We start from the raw sequence: 22,165 nt of genomic DNA, 5'->3' as shown, positions 1-22,165 counted from the left end.
AGATATTAGCACTGTGCTCAGGTAAGTGTGACCGTAGTCTCCATTTGTTCCCTTTCAGTCATGGGACCTAATGTCACGTCTGATGTCTTCTGCAGCCCAGACATTGCCTGCAACCTCACAGTAATTTTGAAGATCACCCTGCTGGTCCATCAACTCCAATAAACATTCTTCTAATCAGGAAAGTGGCACTTAGAACCTCTTTGCTGACAATTAGCTAGGCAGAAGTCAACAAACATTTGTGTAAAGGAGACAAGATGGCTTGTACTTCAAATTGATATTAACACTGTCACCATCAGATCTTAAATAACTGCTCCTTATGTTATCTGGCCTTTGTCTGAAACATAACTCATCTTCCATCTTCCAGTCTGCAAAGTGACAGGACCATTGGCATAGGTCATATGGCTGATTCAACATTCAGATTCTCCTGTTGTCCTGGAGAGCCGGGATGAGCCTAATTTATAAAACAAGGGAGGCAGATCGGATGGGACCAGTTTATCAGCTCTGTGATTCTGACATGAGTGAAATAAAAATCCCTACTGTGGTGTGTCTTAACTTCCGTTTCTGGTTTTAAAAAGCACACACAAAGATTTTATGGATTAATTGCCCATTTGACTAATTTCTTGCAGGTGTTGTAGGTGGGAATTAAATGCACTTAGATGGCATGCTGACACAGGGTGAATACCACTTGAAATGATCATTAGGATTCTTAAGGGGGATTTGAATCACATAGTGGGATTTGGAATTTTCTCTGCGAATCTATCTCTGAATTCATAATGGAAGACAATGGGATGACAATTTGCTATGCAAATCTCTGCCTTCCTAATAGCATATTAATGTTTGATGGGGACAGAGCACTCTGGGGACTGCCAGTTCACCCGCTCACTGACCTCAGCAGCACAGCCTAGATCAAGGGCAGATGTTTAGGGACTGCTGGAGGAAGGGATGGTCTTGGGCCAGCTGCAGGGGTCATGAGAAGAACACAGAGATTTCTACATGAGAAGGAAAATGCCCTCACTCCGTCTCCTTCCCATACACCTTATTTCTAAACAAGGAGTCCTGGTGGCACAAAAAGTTAAGCACTCAGCTGCTAACTGAAAGGTTGGAGGTTTGAATCTGCCCAGTGACTCTATGGCAGAAATAGCCAGCCACCTGCTCCTATGAAGATTATAGCCTAGAAAGCCCTCCGGAGCATTTCTACTCTGTCACATGGGACTGCTGTGAGTGGAGACTGTCTTGATAGCACACACCAACAACTTTGTAACCACTCTAGTCTTCCAAGTCTGATGGTATCAGTGGGTGGACAGATTTCCCACCTACTTGGCTCCCTACCAGGCCAAGACCTGAGATTTTGGGATTGCTGGGGAAGAGCTGCCTCTGGCACCCCGAGAGGTGCCTGACAACCGGCGGCTGGATCGGCGGCTGGATCTGCATGCTGCCGAGACTGCCTGATGTTTCAATCCTCTACATTTCTTTAAAAATCACTGTTCCACTTAAGAAATATGAACATTGACAATGTTGCTTGGAATTTCCAGATAAATTATATATTAAAATAAAAATTGATATAGAAATACTTAGATCAAAGGAAACCAGAGTTAGTTTGGGATATGTTTTTCCAAACCATATTCTGACACTCTTCATCTTTATCCTAATATTTAATCCTGAGTCCAGACCCAGGAGCCAAATGACAGAAACTTACTGACAAAAACTCTACTGCTTCACAGCAGAGACATCCTAATGTGGCAATTTTACAGAGGCTAGGAGAAGATGCTGAAGAACAAGCACTAGACTGTTAACTACAAGGTTGGTGGTTCAAACCCACCAGATACTCTTCAAAAACTCTATACAAGGTTGCTGTGAGTCAGAACCGACTCTTCAGCACTTAAAACAACAACAACAAGACCAGAGACATCCTTGAAACCAAAATAAAAGGTCTAATGAGACAGAAACCAATTGGACATAAGACTAAAGCCTACCCCACCCACTGTAGAAATTGTGGCTTGGTTACACCAGTTTACACCATTTTATCACTAAAATACCCTTGCCTGGTTAAGAATAGAAACTATATTCTATCTGCACATTCTTAACACACAGGAAATGATGGAATTCTTAACCATTTGAGTGTTTAACTTTGCATTTCATCTATGTTTTGTTAAATATTCATTAAGGGCCTTCTTGAAGTCCTGGTGTGGTGCTATAAGATAGATATTGGACAGCTAACCACAAGGTTGGTAGTTTATGCACATCGGCCACTTTTTGGAAACCTTATACAGGGTTGCTATGGGTCAGACCTGACTCGATGGCACTTAAGAACAACCACCACAGGACCAGGCACTATTAAAGGCACTGCAGAGAAGCGTGAATGAGCTATAATCCTGGTTCTAGAGAAACAGACTAGTAGGAGAATCTTACAGCTGGGGAATCATTGCAACACAGTCTGACAAGTGATCACATACAGTGATGTGCTCAGGGAGTTCAAGAAGCCTGTTGTGAGGAGGTGACTATAGTTCAGTGATCTTGAAAGATGAACCGACCTTGTCAAGTGGAAGGCAAGTGATGGCATTGTGGGTAGAAGGAACAGTGACGATCAGACATGAGAACTTGTGCGTGTCAGGTACAGCGAGCATTTTAATATTCAGAACTGAAAAGGGAACAAGTTGTATGTGGAAAAACAAAACACTTTGAAATAAGCAAGAGACCACTATATATCTTTCAAAGGATAGTGTTATCTGAACCTATAGAGATATGTTTTGACTCAGCTATTTTCTGCTTCTGCAGAGATTAACTGGAGTCCCTGAGTGGTACAAATGGCTGATGTGTTCAGCTACTAACCCAAAAGAATCCACCCAGAAGCACCTTGGGAGAAGCCCTGTGTGTGATCTACTTCTGAAAACCCAACAATTGAAAACCACATAAAGCACAGTTCTATTCTGACACATATGAAATCACCATGAGTTGAAACTGAATTTCCAGTAAACAACAACAATATATCTATACTCAGATTATAGCAGTGGCTAGAGAGGGAAAGGGTTGTGTGGAGCTACATAATGGTAAATTTAACCCACTGAAAGTCAGATCCTTTCTAACAAGTGTGGTTATTCTAACCGAAACTTAGAATTCTTAAGTCCTGGGGACTTACCTGCTGTAGATCCGTTAGTAGGTGTCTCAAACTCTTTCGAGTCATGTGTGCCCCAGATTCAAAATGTCCTCTATTATTTTCTGCATAGAGCTGAAAAAGAGCTAGACACATTAAAGGGAAATGAAATCCTTATGTTGAATAGCTGCAATACATCTTTTAAAAGTATGTGCTTTGAATTCTAAATGGCTTCTTTCTAGATATCAAGGAAAAGGAGAGGGAAACATTTTTTTTTGAAGGCTTACAAAACAAGATAATTTGATAACCAATGAAAGTCCATTCACTTTTCCACTTCTTGATAATTGAGCACATCAATGGTAAGTACTGGATCACCAGGTCACTTTAAACCACAAGGTTAGCAGTTCAAACTCACCAGCTGCTCCTCAGAATTCCTGTGCAGGGTCCCTGTGGGTTAGAACTAACTCAACAGCACTTAACAACAACAACAAGGTGAAGACCATGTAATTGGTAAACAACATCATGAGGATGGTCTTTGTTTTCACAGGAATAATATTTACTGATGTCTGAATAATCCTTGTTGTTGTTGTTAAGTGAGTGCCGTTGAGATGGTTTACATTCACAATGACCCTGTATAGGGTTTCCAAAGAGCAGTTGGTGAGCTCAAACCACCAACTTTGCGGTTCCAACCGGCATTGCAGTCCGGCACATTAGCCCACAGTTGTTGTTCTTATTGTTAAGTAACATGGAGTCGATTTTGACTCACAGTGACCCTGTATAGGGTTTCTGAGGCTGTAAATCTTTACGGGAGCAGAAAGTCTCATCTTTCTCCTGCGGAACATCTAGTAGTTTCGAACTGCCGACCCTGATGTTAGCAGCCCGATTCGTAACCACTACACTACCAGAGCTCCTTGCCCACAGTATCACACCAGAACTCTATAGCAAATAAATATCAAGAACAGCCAAGTAACGAGTAATTAGAAAGTATAGACAGACATCTTGAAAAATTACAAATTCTCTAAAACATAAACGTTAAAAAATCCTCACTAAGTGCATATGTCATGCTGAGCTCATGCTTAAGAACAGCTATTGTGGGGACACGGAATAAGTGTAAAGACAATGTGTTGGAGATTTGGGGTCCCTGCACTTAAGACAGTCAAAACCCGCACATGTATTACCTCTGTACTTTGTAAGAGGACTGTGCCTTGTGAATGCAATCAGGGCAGCAGCTGCAGGAGCAAGCTTAAGAAAGCCCGTCCCTGTGCTGTGCAAAAAAGAAGAGAGAGAGACAGAATGGGAATGAAGACAAGAACGGCATGTTTTATAAAATCTGTAACTATTAGTGGACATTTCTTACATGTTGTTTCAAGTTTTACCTTTCCATGACCTTTTTTCCTAAATCTGAAATTTTGCAGAATTAAGCATTGAATTCTACCATGTATCTGCCCATATGTCATACTATGGTAACTTGAATGTTGCTGTGATGCTGGAACCTATGTTTCTGGTATTTCAAATACCAGAAGGGTCACTCATGGACAAGTGCCAGCAGAGCTTCCAGACTAAGATTAGAAAGAAAGGCCTGGAGAATCAGCTCTGAAAATTATTGTTGTTGTGACGTGTCATCGAGTGGGAGCTCTTTAAAGTGTTAAAGGGGAAAGATACCAGTTTGGAGACTAAGGTGAACCTTAGCCAAGCCATGGCATTTTCAGTCTCCTCAGATGTACGTGAAAGTTGGACAGCCAGCACTCTGACTGTAGAATTTATTTTAAGCAACTTTTAGAAAGACAAATACATCATTTTTTGACAAAATCTTCTTGCTTTTCAATACATTTTGTCCATCTGTCAATAAGTTTTCGTATTCCTTTATTTTAAAAAATGTTTTAGGCTGAGCTGTGAGCCACAAATACACTTCTGTCTTCACTTCTTCATCAGAGGTGAATCTTTGTCCTTGAAGGGCTGCTCTCAGGGAACCAAAAAGGTAAAAGTCCGATATATCAAATCTGAACACTAGAGCGTATGCTCTAACACCTCAAAACGAAGTTTTTGCAGAGCGGCAACAGTGTGGGCAGAGATGGGCAAGATCACAATGCCCCTGGATAGCAGTCCTCTGTGTTTAATCTGAAGTTTAGGCTTCAGCTCTTCAGTAAGCATCTCACTGTAACGAGCACTGTTGGTTGTCGAGCCTTTTTCCTGATAGTGTTCTAATACTGGCCCTTAAGGCTCTCAGAAAACTGTAAGCATCCATTTTTTAGCTAATGGGTATCTTTTGCACTTTTTCTTGGTTGGCAATTAGGATGTTTACATTCCTCTGCCTTTTACTCTCAGACTTAAAGTGATGAATCCGTGTCTCATCACCAGTAATGATGTTTTTAAAGACACTTTTACCTTATTTCAAGTATCAGTCCAAATTTTGTTTACAGATGTTAAAATCCTCTGTTTATTCTCTTCTGTGAGTTATTTTGGTGTCTATCTCACACAAATGTTTTAAAACCCAAGTCTATCATGGACTATCTCATAGGCAGAGCCACAGCTGATTTGCCAAAGATTTTTGCAAATAATCCCTGTCACTTGTCTATTCAACAGAATCATTTCACGTGCACACTTAATGTTGTCATCAGCAGTGGATGGGGGCGGATGTTTTTAATATAATTGAACTGCAGACAATTTTTGGCTCACCCTCATGTAAGGAAGACCATAGAAGACTCGATGCATTTGAATTATGGTGTTGGTGAATAATGTTGAAAGTACCATGCCAGAAGAACACCCAGAATGCTCTTGAGAAGAAAGAATGCTTGGACTTTGTCTCTTATACTTTGGACATGTTATTTGGAGGGACCAATCCATGTAGAAGGACATAATGCTTGAAAAAGTTTAGGGTCAACAAAAAAGAGAAAGACCCTCAATGAGATGGCTTGACACAGCGGCAGCAACACTGGGCTCAGGAATAACCACAGTGGTGAGGATAGTGCAGTACTGGATACGTTTTGTCCTGTTGTGCATGGGGGTGCTGAGTTGGAACTGACTTGGTGGCACCTATCAACAACAACAACCCAGTAACTGAGCATGACCTAGTCATTGCTGGGGAAAGAGGGCAAGGAAGGACCTCAGTGACATGGAATGGCACAGTGGCCACAATGATGAGTTGACTGTGCTGATGATTAATAAAATGATATAGGACCAAGCAGGGTTTCTGTGCTAGATGGGACCACCATGCATCAGAATTGACTCGACAGCAGTGCTCTCTCTTTCTCTCTCTCTCACACACACACACACATACACACACACACACACACACGTTGAATTAAACTATGTCTCCATTTGTTTATTCATCCACTCATTTTTATACAATATTAATTGTTAAACACAGTACTGGTTACTGGGGGTAAAGGGTGAACCCTGACTTTTTTTTTTTTTTTACTTTGGCAAATGATAGTAAACACTCTTTTACAGAATGTTGTAGACATAAAAAGATGGAAATGTTTGTTTGAAGATTCTTTTTGATTCTGTCAGAAGTAAGTTATTCTTCCAAGATCAAACCTCAGAATCCATTTGCTTCTTTCTCCCTCTTTTACCTCCTACAGCTTTTAGTGTCCATCCTCTGATATCTCATCTTTTCTCTGAGTCTGTTCCTACTGCTTTTACAGGAGGTCAGAACTGATTGGTGTATGTCTGCTCTGTTAATTGGTCTCAGTACCTCTGGGTTTTCTCCTCATTAACCCATCCCTCATATGGGACCACACTAGTTTTTTTCTTAAACAGTACTCACACCATGTTTCTCCAGGTTATAAATTTCATTTAGACTGTATTTTCTCAAAGTTTTTTCTAAATCTTCAAAAGATCTCCCAATGCAGAGATTCTCCTCCCATGGTGAACTCAGGGCAATTTCCATAGGAACTCAGATGAGCTGAAATTGTCCTTTGGACCACATAGTCTTAAGTGTGAAGACTTCTTATGGTTGTGTCACTAATGAATAATTGATGAAGATCAAAGAGCACTGTCTTTGGTATGGGTTGCACTTTATGATTAAATTCATCATGTCTTAAGAAAGGTTTTCCCAGGCCAGGTGCTCTAGACATGTGTCTCTTCTCCATACGAAAATCTATTTATAAAGGTTTTCTGTTATTGCAGTCACTGTGTTAATCCATCCCATTGGGGATCCTCATCTGTTTTGATGGCCGCCTACTTTACCAAACATGATGCCCTTCTCCAGCAACTGGACCCTCTTTTGAATCTGCCAGGCTCGAAGGCCAAGAGCTGACATCTTGGGTGAGACCAAACGGCAAGGAACCCTGACTTCTTGAAGCAGGCAATTATCCATTCATTAGAACTCAACAATATGGAAACCAAACAACAAAGACAAAGTGCAGACGTTCATGATAAAAAAAACAAAAAACACTCCATCATTTCATAGGCCCTCAATCAGAGCCTAAACACACTGACTATACAGTTTCCAAACTTATGATACCATTTATCCAAGGCAGGGGGTCTGGTAGATGCAAATGCTGATGGTAGAAATGGCAGTTAAAAGTCAAATATTTAAGGAGGCTGAAAATTATTCAAAATAACATGTGAATGTGGTTATATTGCATTTGTTGTTGTTGTTAAATGCCATGGAGTCGGTTTTGACTCATGTTATGTTAATTGCCATCGAATTGGTTCCAACTTATAGTGACCCTGTTCAGGGTTTCCAGGGAGCAGCTGGAGGGTTTGAACTGCCGACCTTGTGGTTTGCAGTGCAGTGTTGACCCTGCACCAACGCCCCAGGAGTCTGTAGTGATCTTATATAGTAATACTGATTTTGGAGGCTTTGGATACTTTTGTGCAAAAATTTTTTGAACAATAAAAATAATCAACTAGACAAGAAAATAACACTAAAGAATTTATCAAATAAGTTAACTTGTGCTTGACTCTGAAAGTGAGGCTTATGGACAATACTTATTTTTCTTTACTCTTTTCTATTTTTTCTAAATGTTTGGCACTCACTGTGAGTTTTTAAAAATCGGTTCTAAAGAATGAGGCATGCAGAAGCAGGCTAACATAGGTAAAAAAAGTGGAGCAGGTAAATGGTTAAATGCCACCGTGCACTGAATCATAAGGAGAAACACGCTCGTGTCTGCAAACGTACACACACTAATGAACGTAACCATTGGCTCCACTGGCACGTAGGATCTACCCTTTGCCACGGTCTCAGTGAGTTTCTACCCTTTACCATACAAGCTAACAGGACATCCATTTTTAGCCCAGTCAAAAACCCAAACAAAAATTGATAATGGATAACAAACCAATGAGCAAGAAATATGGTTACCAAAGACTCCAAAGCAAAATACAGTTTTTCCTGTAAATAGACACAAAATCACCCTAATAAAGGGTGCACAGCTTCTCTAGAGTGAAGATTCGTTTGTCTGAGAGAAAAGGTAATGCAGATTTTCTTTCCCCATTTTTCTGTTCATGGGTCATATGTCTTCATGAAGCTAATAAACATGTATGTCTTCATTCCCCTCCTCAATGCATAATATGCTTGTGGAAATCAAGCAAACAATGAAGTCTTCTTATGTACCAAACTCCAAACAAACATTTCAGTTCTAGTTGCCACCACGTCAATTCCAATTTTTGACAACCCCATGTGTGTTAAAATAGAACTGTGCTTCATGGAGTTTTCTGTGGCTGGTTGTTTGGAAGTAGACTGCAAGTATTTCTTTCAAGGCACTTCAGAATGGACTTGAGCCTTCATCCTTTATGGTTAGCACTCAGGACCCCAAGCAAACGATGGGTGCTGTACAAGTCTCTGCTGACTCATAGCCACCCTATGTGACAGAGTAGAACTGTCCCCCATAGGGTAGTCTAGGCTGAGTCTTTATGAGAATAGATTGCCAGCTTTTTCCTCAAAACATGAACCCATTGAAATCCTTTGCCATTGAGTCTATAGTGACTTATGGGATCTGTACAACTCCACACATTAGACAGCATCAGATGGTCAATGACCAGTGGTGAATAAATACTGTCCTTAAGGTGAAAACACAGCATCTACCACTCACCTGTCGTACATCACTGTAAGGAGGCTCAGACTGAGTTTTGAAACTCAGGGATCCATCTGTCCAGGCTTTTCCTCCCTGGCTCCCTGGAACAACTCCCGGAGGTCCTGAAAAAAGCTCCTGCTCCGAGAGGGCGTGCTCCCTGGCATCCTAGAAGTGCTGGCAGGCTAGCAGGCACTGGATAAGGGAGCTGTCAACCAAGTCCACTGCAGGAAACACACAGAGAACTGAACCTCATTTTCTGATTGGAATCAAAGGTTTCAGATAAAAGCAAATATCATCTACTCTTTAATGACGAGTGTCTTTATGTCAATAATTTTCTTTGAAAGAGAATGAAAGCTGACCGTGGTTTTGATACCTATTTTATGTATAATTCAGACATTACTATTCTGTCAATTTCATTTTGGAGAAGTGTGTTAGTTAAGTGTGGTGGTGGTTGTGTGCTGTAGAGTCAGATCTAACTCATGGCAAACCTGCATAGAGGGTTTCTGAGGTTGTAAATCTTTATGGGAACAGAAAACCTCATTTTTCTACCACAGTGGCTGGTAGATTTGAACTGCTGACCTTGCAGTTGGCAGCCCAACACATAACCCACTATGCTACCAGGGATTCCTTTATTTAAGCATAGGTGTAACATTATTAACAAAGGTTGTATAACTTCCAGGATTATTACTTTATAGAATGATGTTAAAGAAAAAGTGAGAAACTTGAAAAACAGTCTTCAGAGCCAATTAGGATACAGCAAAAAGAAGTCAGAAGAAAGTGTTTTATTCTCATTAGGTGTATTATGACATTTTACCTTTATTGTCCAAATACAGTTTTATTTATATTCATGCAAATACATGTTAAGAGAAGCTATAAACCGAACTCTAGAAGGATCCTTTATTGTATGTGATAATGTAATTTGAAGGACACTTGATGGTACAGCAGTTAAGCATCCCACTGCTAATCAAAAGGTTGGTGGTTCAAACCTACCTAGAAGCACTGAAGGAGAAAGACCTGGTGATCTGTTTCCATAAATTACAGCCAAGAGAATGTGATGGGGCAATTCTAGTCTTTCAGCTGTGGTCGCTATGAGTTGAATCAACACAACAGCACCCAACAACAATAACACAAGGTAATTTGAAAACCCAGTGGTCTTTACAAAGTATCAGACTCCTTGGATCTTGCCCCAGTAACTTCTGGGTTCTTTTGGTCTTGGTTCCATTAATATTCTTCTCTAGGGAAAGAAAGAACTCTGTAAAAAGAGAGTTATATACAACTCAGTAAAAAGGTAAAGTTACAAAATAATGATGATTTCTTTCTTATATATTTTAGCACCTTCTAAATATTTTACAAGGAATGAATAGAAGAATGAAATAGAACCAGCCCTATGATTTCTTGAGAAGAGTGAATGACAGACAAAATTAATAAACACCCGCTTTTACCAGCTGATAGGTGAGGTTAACAGCAAGAGGTGTGGGCATTTGAATGGTTCAACATGTGAAATTGTCAAACCTGCCCTTGTCTCTACTTTGAAAATCTCTCTCTCAGATTAAAAAAAATAATAATCTAACAATAGCATAAACGTTTTTATTTGTTGTCTGATAATGATTTTCAGTAGACAGTCTTGGCAAGTGAGGAGTAGGTTTATGGAGTGGGACTTGAAAGGAAAAACATAGTTGCACGTACTGGGGGCTGAAAAATCATTGATCATTATATAACAGCAAGACCCATCTCTCTGCCTGGCATTGTGTAAATAGAACAGTTTTGTCTTCTGCTGAGACTTCTTTATTATGGCAGACCAGGTACTGGATGTACCACCTCTCTTCCCAGAACACTGATGCAGGCCACTTTTCAGAGCCTGCTCCTTGGAGCTCCTGCCATAGGTTTGGGATATTTTGTTGATGTTGCTGTTGTTGAGTTTTTGTTTTGATATCTTTTTAGTTAGAAGTTTTTGACTACTGACTTTGTGTACCTGGGTGAGTTTGAACTGCGAACCTTTACTTAGTAGCCCAGTGCTTAACTGTCTGCACCACCCAGGGACTCCTAGGCATTAATGAGGGAGACTTCTGTAATCATTTTCTTGAATGGGAGAAATTCTCCCAGAAAATAACATAATTGAGCGTAAATTGTCAGTGGCCATATTCTGCCTTTTCTTGATCCCTGGGCTAAGAAATAATAGTCTTATGTGAGTTTATCTGTCTAGATTAGTCATTTTGAAAATCTTTTTAAAACCAAGAATTATATTTCCAACGGAAGACTGCTTGGGGAGCACATTACGTAAAACAGAGAAAGATAGAGTTGACCTGCTGAGGGAATGGTCCTTGAGCCTTCCTAACCTGCCTGTCTCTCCCTTGCTTACCTATCAGTGTTGAGCCTCAAATCCATGTTCACTTTGTAAAGCACCATTTGCAAACCACTGGTCTATATAACTCATTAGGCAGATGGAAAAGCATAAAATAAAATTAACCTTTAGCAGAAATGCCAGACATAGAACTGCTTTGAGTCTGATAGGATAAATGTCCAAAGCCATTTCATGTGATACCTTTTGCATGCCATAAAGAACTTAGGGGAAAGCAATAACTTTAGATTTGTGGAATGCCTGCTATTTTTGTTGTGAGCTGGGGTTTTTTTTTAAAGAGCTAGAACCCAATTAGTTAATTTTGGAGAATTTTATGGGGTAAAAGTTTTCATTACATTTTACCGTATTTTGCCTTAAGAACACTATAAGACAAAACAAACCAACAAACAAAAAAACCAAACCCACTGCCACTGGGGTTGATGCTGAATTATCATCACACTATAGGATAGAGTTTCTGGGGTTTCCAAAGCTGCGTGTTTCTACAGAAACAGAGTGTCATATTCTTTTCCTATAGAGCAGCTGGTGGGTTTGAACCACTAATTTTTCAGTTAACAGCTAAGTGCTCTAATCACTATACCACCAGAGTTTCTTAAATGACCCAACAGGAAAAGAAAATGGTAGCATTCAATCAGATAAAAACGGAATGAAAAATAGCAGCTCTCAAGGAATTCACAAGATGGTTTAGAAACTTATGGCCCATGGGTTATTGGTTTAAACGGACTTTTGGATGTTTGGATGTAGATTAATGATACAGTTGGAAAATGGAACTCTGAGGCGGAAGAAGGAATCTTACATTTTTATACTCAAATCTCTTAAGTCCAGATTCTAAATTAGTTTATTTTCTCATTTGGTTTTGTGTCAATACTGGTATCCTAAAAATGAAGCAAAATATTTCCAGTAATGAAGTAGGGAGAGGTAAAAAACAGCAAACAAAAATAAACTGCTCATCCACCAATCATTTTCTATTGTTAGTCAGCAGAGCCACACAGGAGCTGAACACCCAACCTTCTCTGTTACAAGTTGTCCTGAGTCATGGGAGAGTTTGTCATTTCTTCGTGAATGTGACCTCACACCACAGGCGTAGATTTCTCAAGTGCTTTAGGACAGCCTGTACTCACATTGGCACAGAGTTTGCACAGACCGTAATTTGAAGGCTGTTCTATAAATGGAATTCTCAATATTATTAAGAGCATCTGTGAAGAAAACATAAAATATTATGATGAAAGCATGATCTTGGTTTATAAATCCCACAACTAGAGATCATATAAACAAAAAACCAACCAACCAATTACCATGGAATCAATTCTAATAATGATCCACAGGACAGAATAGAACTGCTCCACAGAGTTTCTTAGGCTGGAATCTTTACAGAAGCAGATTGCCCCTTTTCTCAAGAGGAGCAGCTGGTGGGTTCAAACTGCTGACTTTTCAGTTGACAGTGAAATGCTTTAACCACTGCACAACTAGGGCTCTTTAGAGACCATATTGTTGTTGTTGTTAAGTGCTAGTTAGTCGGTTCCAACTAATAATGACCCTGTATAGGCTTTTAAAATCTTCATGGGACTAGAAAGCCTCACCTTTCTCCCGCGGAACGACTGGCAATCTCAAACTGCTTGTGCTTTGCAGTCCAGTGCTTATCATATGGAGCCACCGTGTTCCCTTAGAAATTGTATAGCCTTCCTTTATTTTACAGATGAGAAAACCAAGACCGAGAGCTCTCTGTTCTACCTGGGAACAAATAATAATGGACTCGCAGGACCCTGGGGCTGCAGGTGACCTAGGGAGCATCCCTCTGAGTCTCTCTATTTAGGAAATTCACCAAAAGGTAAGGACCATGACTCCAGGAGAATCAAAGAATAAAAAAAAAATTTTTTTTAATAAAAAAAAAAATTTTAAATAAAAGAAGACCTTCTGAAACAGATGAGATTTAAAAGCAAAAACAACCGCACATAGAATGTAAACTCAACATTGTTAAACATATATGTTATATTCTAGTCATGTCCATACATGTATTTATGTGTACATAAAGACCCAAAAGCTGGTCATTCCTTTACTTATTGTACTTCGACTATGTGCATCAGGCGTGATTCCAGGTCCTTGAAGTTAAGAAAACAGACAAAACTCCCACCCTTGTGGAGCTTACATTCTAGGGCTATCCCCACCCTGTCAAGGCTAAGGCAGTCAGGACCAGGCCAAGGGAGTCGGCAAATGATACCAATTTCAAACTTATTTGCCATTCCTGCTTTGGAATCGAATCTATATAAAAATAAATAATTAGATGGGGAAAAAAAAGAGGTATCAATATTGGCAAAGAATGGACTTGCCGATGATATCAGGATTTACAAATGATCTGATTATCTGTCTAGCTAATCCATAAGAATCATCGACAAATTCACTGGATCCAGGACAATTGTTCTGAAATCAATACATTCCTTTTACACCAAAGTGATTTTCAATCTTTTACTGGCATCATACTTACCTGGCAGTCTTTTAAAATATAAATTGCAGTGCCTCAGTCCCAGACTTTCTGATTCAGTGGGTCTGACTGGGAACCTGAACGTTTGCATTTTAACAACTTTCCAGGTAATGCTGCTACAGTTGACGCAAAGTATGCTGAGCCATGCTTAGAGAATCATTGCTTTATGGCAGCAATAATCAGACATAACAGGTAAGTTTAAAATCTTCATGTCTAAATATACTAAGCAATGTATAAAATCTTATAGAGCTGTATATACAGAATGACATGAGGATTATATGAGTAAATGGAGAAATATATATGTTATTTATGGATAGAATGCTAGTGTCATGAAGATTCAAATGAATCTATAAATGTATAGAAATTCTAATAAAAAATTTTTTCCCGTATGTTCTTCTAATAGTTATAAAGTGTTCTAATTTGTGTTTAACTTTGTAATGTATTTATGTTTAAGTTTTTGTGTATGTTATGAAATAGAGAATCTATATTGTATTTTTCCCAATGGTTACCCAATGGCCCTGACACTATTGTTAAATAACATGTAATTTCTTCACTGAGCTAAAATGTCATCTTTGTCATATGCTCACATTTCATTCTGCTTTGCATAGGGTCACTGTGAGTCAAAACTGACTTGGGAGCACCTAGCAACAGCATTTCAAATATACCTGGGTCATGTTCTGGGCTCTATACCAATCCATTACTCCACCTATCCCTGCAGTGATCTCAAGCTGCATTTCTTCTTTTTTTTTTTTTCAATTTTTTTTATTGGATTGAGTGAAACTTTACAGGGCATATCATCAGTTTTACATTCAACAAATCATACACCTTGTTTTATTGCAATGATTATAATCCCCTCCATGTGCCATCAGTTAACAGTATTTCTCTGTATTCACTTTAGCTTTCTTTAAATAAAACAAAACAAAACAAAACAAAACACTCAGGCATATATAATAATTTATACCTCCAAAGGGCACATTCTGCAAGTTTGCCTCCTGGCCACCATCTCTTAGTCCCTCTCTTTCCATGAATCTAGAGTCCTCAGCCACTCCCCCTCTCCATGTCCCCATCTCTGCCTCCATCTCTGGAGTTGCTGCTTCTCTGGATAAGATCCCGCATTCCGCTTGTGTTCTTCTCCCTTGATGGTCCTAGGGACCTCTGTTTCTGAACTGTAAGATTAACCACTCACCTGTTTTTGTTACAAAACTTCTACCTTTACAATTATGGCAATCGCAATTAGTCATGATAACAATTACTCACTATTGAATCATACAAATCTTATCCCCATCTCTTTTCACCAGACCCATCTAGACAAGATGAAAACTATTCAGTGGGGACTCTTTCTCCCCCCACCCCATACACTTAAACGAAACTCCCTCTTGAAACCTTGTAAGCCAGTCACTTCGTGCCTTTATTGCCCCCTCATTTCAGGTAGCCAATGTCTAAGCTGCCTGTCCCTATCTACCCTGTGTACAGAGGGGATAGCATTTATATTAGATGTGAAGTCTCCCTCCATGAGTATAGGTCAGGTTCATCAAATTGTAACAATTTACTGTTGTTTCCTTTATCAAAAAAAAATTTTTTTTTTTTTAATCTTCCTCTAGTCGAGCTCTGATTATCAAGCCATCAAGGCTTGATACTGTCTGCAAGTTTGGGTGTTCTTGTGCATTACCCCTCCCTTCATAACAGCTGGATGCTTCACTCTCGGCTCTAGCCCTCTGGGGCTATGTCTTTGTCCATGGGCTCAGGTGTCCCCAGGTCTCACCACCCTTCAGACAACCAACCTTCCTCTTATCTCTCATCTCCAGGTCAACAGGAGTCAATGGACTGTGGTTGAACTCAGCCAATTTCTTCATTGCTACCTTTCCCCCTCTTCCACTCACTAGGAGACCAATGTGGTTTCCAGCAAGCTTACATGCCTGTTCATGTATTTTCTTTGAGTTTCGGTCTTAGAGTGGAGTTTGTCCTGAAGGAACTCGATTGCTTGCCTTGATGGCTTCCTGGTGAACAGCTTGCTTATTCTTGTAGTAGCCAGTCATGCTGACATTTTTGTTTTGGGTTTTTCCTGGTGATCTTTCTTTGAAGATGTATCTTCTGTTGCTCTAGCTGTTACATGGTGATCTGCTTGTCCTTGCTAGTGGGAGTGTCCCACCTCATAAGGTTCTGGATGGGACTCAGTATTCCACCTAAGGTCCTATACTCTGCAAAGTCTTTGCAAGAGGCATATTTCACTGTACAAGTTCTAGAACCCCTTTTAGGTATTCCAATCAGTTATAGGCTGAAGACAGGCTTACAAGCTTTCTGTAATCATGTTTCCCAACATTCCTTTTTATCTCACTCAAATGTCTATTTTACAATAGTAGGTGAGGGAAGCCAATATTCAAATGACAGTAAAGCATCTTAGTATAAGCTCCCTTCTTCAAACTATGACTAGATCCCTGTATCACAGAGCCCTGTTGTTCCAAGGTTGAGCATAATCATTATTTACCTCTGTCTCACTTAGCACATGCAAATCTGTCTCAGTGTTCACCTATCTATCTTGTTCTTCTGCCTCCTCCCCCTTCTTGTATTGCCCTCTCCAACACCCAAACTGAACCCCCACCCAACCCCACTGTTGTGGTTACCTTATAGTCCATTAACTCTTCCCTCCATTTAAGACAGTCTATTTTATCCTATTATCTACCTAACCTTCTCACCACCTGTTCCTCTGTGTTTACCTTCTTTCACATTGTAATTGTGTTGATCATAGACTGACCTCCCAGATCCTCTGTTCTTATAATTTTATTCTGTTCTTGACTCTTCCATTTGTCGATTGAGTTCAGGGTGATGCTGCCACATACATCATTCAATGGTTGTTGTCTGTTCTTGTTGGTTCTCAGTCCACAGAACTTCCTTTAGGATGTTTTTCAAAGCGGGGTTGGCTTTGGCAAAATCCCTTAGCTTCTGTTTATCCTGGAATGTTTTGATTACACCTTTGTATTTGATTGACAGCTTTGCTGCGTAGAGGATTCTTGGTTGGCAGTGTTTGTTTTTTTTTTCTGTCAGGGTTTTATATAATCTCTCCCCGTTGCCTTCTTGCCTGCATGGTTTCTGTTGAGATATCTGAGCCTAATCTGATTTGCTTGCCTTTGTATGTTACACTTCTCTTTTCCCTAGCTGCTTTCAGGATTCTGTCCTTATCTTTGATTTTGGAGAGCTTGGTTATTATATGTCTTGGTGATTGTCTTTTAGGGTCTATCCTTCCTGGGGTTCGTTGAGCTTCTTGAATGCTTATTTTTTTTGTTTTTCAGGATGTTAGGGAAATTTTATTCTAGAAGCTCTTCAACTATATCCTCTATGGACTTGTGTGATTCTTCCTGTTCTGGAATGCCAATAATTCTTAAGTTAGTCCTCTTCATGTTGTCCAACATGAATCTTAGGCCTTCTTCAGATTTTTTTAATTCCTTTTTTGTGCTTGCTCTTCTATCTTAGTCATGTTGAGAGATTTATCTTCTAGCTCTCTAGTTCTGGCTTCTATCTCTTCAATTCTACTCCTTTGCCTTTTCAATGTATTATACATTTCTGATATTCTATTATTAGTCGTTTGGACTTCTTTCTGTAGGTTTTGAATGGTTTCCAATGCTTTATCTATCTTGTTTGATTGCTCCTGTAGCACTTTCCTGACTTCTTTCTTATTTTTCTCAACTCCATTGTATAGTGTTTTGACACATTTTATAATCATATTTCTGAATGCCTTTTCAGTCATTTACAAAGCCTGCCCATCTTCCAGTATGGACTGTAGGTCTACTTCCAGCTCATTTGCCTTAGTCATTTTATCTCGTTTCTGGACATTTGCTAAATGGTCATCTGTTTCTGGTTTGGTGCATATTCAGGAGTTATCTGTGGCCTTAATACTTAGATAGGTGTGTGTTTTGGTAATTTTTATGCTTTCTGATTGCCTCCAGGTAGATGAGATCTGGAGATGGGCTTCCCTTTTCACTCTTCTACCTGAGAAATTTCTAGATGCCACTGTTGGTCATTGTGACGTGACTCAGGATTTAATTTTCAGCCTATTTCCTTTTCAGCCTACCTGTCCTGTTCCACAACCTCTGTTCAGGTCTTTTTCCTAGTGATAAACAGTTCAGAGCTGGCCATGGCCATTTTGCATTGCCGTTTGGTTTTACGTGGAAACTGTCACTTTAAATTTCATGGATATCTGTGCACATGTGTAGTAGAACCCTCCGAGGGTGTAAGTGGAGTGTCCACTCACTCAGGCATCCTCTCTAGTCACCAGAATGGAGGTACACAGACAGCAAGAGGCCAATGAACAGATACAAAAAACAAAGAATGTTTATACTTTTATCTCCGTGGTTCTCTCAGGCATCTGAGGCTGCTCTGATCCTTCCCCTGCTTGGTCTTTCCCAAGATGGCAGCTCCAGGAGCAGCTGAACATCTTGAATTAGAAAGCAATGGATTTCTTGCTTCTGCTACAAATTACCCTAGCTGTAAGTCTTCCAACCTTCTAAATATTCCTTTATATGTGGTTCAGAGTTCTGGCACCATGCCCTGAGTCTGCTTGGTCTGCTCTTTTGTGTTGTTGCTGATGGAGCTCCTCACTGCACTTCCACCCGATCCACCATCTTGTTTGTACTCTGCTTCATTTATTTTTACAGATGAGTTTTACTATCAGTTTGTCAAGTTACAAACAGTAGCTGGTGTCAGCTCTCTGCAGTGAGGGGCAGCCTGTGCAGCAGCAACAAGGAACCCAGGCCCTAGGCTTTGCAAGGATTTCTATGTCCAATCTTGACATGGAGTTGTATGTCTTCCAGTGGACTCAGAGCCAAGGGCAATAAACATAACATGTGGTGGCCTTCCACCCTGTGTTCAGGATCAAACCCTTAGAAATTTCTGTCTGTTTATAGAAGATGGCTTTTTCTCATACATGGCTCAGTCTGAATTTCATACCAAGGCACATGGACATCATTTTGGTTTGGAAAGTGGAGCAAAGTTCTAGCTATAACAAAGGAAACCAAAACCAAACAAAACCATTGCTTTTCAGTCAATTCAACAGTGTGGCCACTCCTTGTATTACAGGGAAGTACTACTCCTCCCTGTGTTTGCTTGGCTGTAATCTTTATGGAAGTAGATCTCCAGGTCATTCTTCTGAGATGCCACTGAGGGGGTTTGAACTGCCAACCTTCATTTCAGAATCAAGCACAAATCATTTGTGCCATCCCAGCACTTTTACCTAGCCATTACATATGGACATTGAGCACCAGGCTCTAGGCTCAGCATTGAGCCAGGGCAGGCCCATTCTTAGGAGTTAGAGACCGCACCACAGGGTTCTCTCTGAATTTTGCTTCCATGACAAGTGTATGATCATGAGTTAAGGACACCTATCTCAGGTAAATGCAAGCTATATCTAAAAATTGTCACCCAAACAAGCCATCTTGTCTAAGAACCTTCCATGTCTTATTTGAAGAGACACAAACATACTAACAAATCTACAACTTGCTCTCAAATGTCCATGATTCAGTATTTCCTTATGCTTTAAAAATGTTTTATATTCAGATAAGATTCCAATGTCTGAGTATGAGAGAAGTTAAGCAATGCCTCTGCACTTAGTTTGGAGAAGGAAGACAAATGGGAAATATGCATATAATAGTGTGGGAATCATTTACAGAAGTGCATTTCCCAACATTCCCTCCAGCCCCTGGAAACTGGCCAGGTTTTGTGACTTGGTTCCTCTCAGATGCACCTAACAGAGACAGAGAATCAGGAAAACAGGGCTCTACGGCTTGCCAGATGCTGCTTTTGGAGAAGGAGTGACTGCAGAGCTGTACCACCATCTGGTGTGCCACACTTTTGTCAAATGATGTTCTGCAGCATCATCTGATAAAGTGACGCAGCATAGCATGGCAAGCTGTCTCTTCCAGCCCTACTTCCTCAAGACTTCATTTGGTTTGTACTGCTGGCAGGCTATAACTCAAGAAAGGAAGAAAGAAATTGCTGGATACATCAAGACCAAGGCTATGGACAAAGTTGCTTCAGGGTTTAAAGAAATAATACAAGCTGCATGTTCCTATTTGTGGAAGCAATTTGGTTTGAATACTATTTATGTTTTGCTTAGTAAATCAACACATCATTTTCCATAGATACTAACTACAATGGATGGAATAAAACCTATTTCAACTGTCCATTAGGAGTCCATGGTTGGTGAAAATGGTCACATGCTCAACTACGAACCCATCTTTGGAAGGAAGCCGGTCTGGTGACCAGCTTCTGAAAGGTCACAGCCTTGGAAACCTTAAGGAGTTGCTCTTCTCTGACGCCAGGGGGTGCCATTACTCAGACTCAGCTCCTTAGCAAACAACAACATCCACATCTGTGGACCATCTAGCTAAAGGTCAATCTAGAAATAGATGTTTTATGCTAGTGACTTTCAAAGTGTAATCCCAGAGGAGTAGCATTAGCATCACCTGGGAACTTGTTAGAGACACACATTCTCGGCTCCCACTGCAGACTTACTGACCTACCTGCCACAGGTGGAACATAGTAGTTAGCAAACACTTCAGGTGATTCTTATCTGTTCTACATTTGTGAGCCACTGCTTTGCAGGGAGCAAATTGAACACTGAACGGATTAACTTGATCCTTGTGTTTAGCTTACTAACATGAGGGCCCAAATTTGGGAAAATCAAAGTTCATTTGGACCATTCATGATGTTGTTTTAGATAAGTAACTTGGGATGTTAATGAATCTTATATAAAAAATTAGGGCCAACCATCTAGATTTCAGCTACAGGGATAAGGCTGTAAATAGATCCAGCAATAAAAATGTTACAGATCAACCTGTCACACACTGAACTTGCCATTCAAAGACGTTGGAAGAAAGGGAAATAGTTTTCTCTATATCTATTAGTCACATAATGACATCAGCGGGACCTCTCTCATAGGTTTGGGATCACATAATAATGGGAATTTCCCCTTGACATTAAAATATCTACAGTTACATCATTTTAATAGGAAACCACAAAGATAATAAAAATAGGATGACCCTTTTGTGGATTTGAATAACAATTTTTAAATGTAGTTATATTGAGACCAAGTCTTTTGTTAAATTATTTTTTAGTGCTTTGGAGATAATAGACCAAATACTCTTCAACTAATTATGGATTTCTGTTTAGAAAAAAGAGAAAAATTTCTTTAATCACCTGTTATTTTCTTTTCCAATTAGAAATCTGTCACATGTTTTCTTTTCTGTAACTCAGATGTCTAAAAATACAATATCTGTGCCTATAACAATTTACATGTTTTTGAGATTTTTGTTGTTGTTGTTGTTTACAAACTGTGCTCTGAAACTTGACAGTAATACTCACTTTGTTTATCTGGGTCCATTTCAGAATTTTCCTGGAATAAGAGATGGCATGTGGGTTCTTGTAACTAGAAATGAACCAATATTTTAAACAGAATGCCTTGCAGTGGTGTTGGGTGGGGCGCCGGGGAGGAGAGAGGAGAAACAAAAAGACAACTAAAGAGTCATTTAACCTGGGGAACAATGAATATGCAGTGTTTCAGAAGACAATAAGACCTCCAGAGAGTATAAAGAGGCTTCCAAGACTGGTCATACTAGTAGGAGTCCATTCAAAGAATTCCTGGAGAAGAATTTAGATCTATAGACAGATACATAGATGTATCTGTATATCTTTCAAATATATATACAAACATATATCTATACACACACACATATGTTGTTGTTGTTAAGTGCTGTAGAGTCAATTCCGGCCCATAGGGACCCTGTATAGGGTTTCCAAGGAGCAACTGGTGAGCTTGAAGTACTGATCTTGCAGTTCAAATGACTTTGCATATAGGAGGCATGAAAAGATAATGGAATTTGTCCACGAACTTTCTGAAGCCCCCTCGTCTGCATCTATATTTTTTCTTCCTTTAGAAAGCTCTAAAGAAATCTCACAATAGGATAATGTGATAAGGTGTTGAAAATGATAGTATTTGGTAAAAAAAAAAGTAATATGTCAAATTATTTAGCATAGCATTTATTATACATTTAAACACTTGAGTGTTTCAAACTCTGTCCTTTAAAATTCAAGTAAACTTACATGTTTTTGAGATGAGAATCCAGTTCACTCTTAAAATTAGAGTTCCTCAAAAGTTCTAAGTATTCACAGAACTGGTTTGTGAAGTCATAGTTCTTAGTTTCTAGAATTTTAAACACACACACACACACACA

At 39.6% G+C, this 22,165-nt stretch overlaps 1 protein-coding gene across 1 annotated transcript in view; it reads right to left on the bottom strand.

Moving 5' to 3' along the window:
- DYTN (dystrotelin) overlaps window positions 1-21,315 on the bottom strand; it is a 71,873-nt gene extending 50,558 nt beyond the window's left edge. The window contains 6 exon segments of the mRNA XM_006862020.1: window positions 3,137-3,237; window positions 4,270-4,355; window positions 9,127-9,236; window positions 9,238-9,329; window positions 12,586-12,660; window positions 21,297-21,315. Of these exon segments, the coding sequence (XP_006862082.1) occupies window positions 3,137-3,237; window positions 4,270-4,355; window positions 9,127-9,236; window positions 9,238-9,329; window positions 12,586-12,660; window positions 21,297-21,315 (483 nt within the window).
- Between the last annotated feature and the right edge of the window lie 850 nt (window positions 21,316-22,165).

Source organism: Chrysochloris asiatica, unplaced genomic scaffold (genome assembly GCF_000296735.1).
Source record: "Chrysochloris asiatica unplaced genomic scaffold, ChrAsi1.0 scaffold00045, whole genome shotgun sequence".
Lineage (NCBI taxonomy): Eukaryota > Metazoa > Chordata > Mammalia > Afrosoricida > Chrysochloridae > Chrysochloris > Chrysochloris asiatica.
The sequence above is the reverse complement of the archived record's forward strand: the minus strand, read 5'-3'. Positions and strand labels throughout refer to the sequence as shown.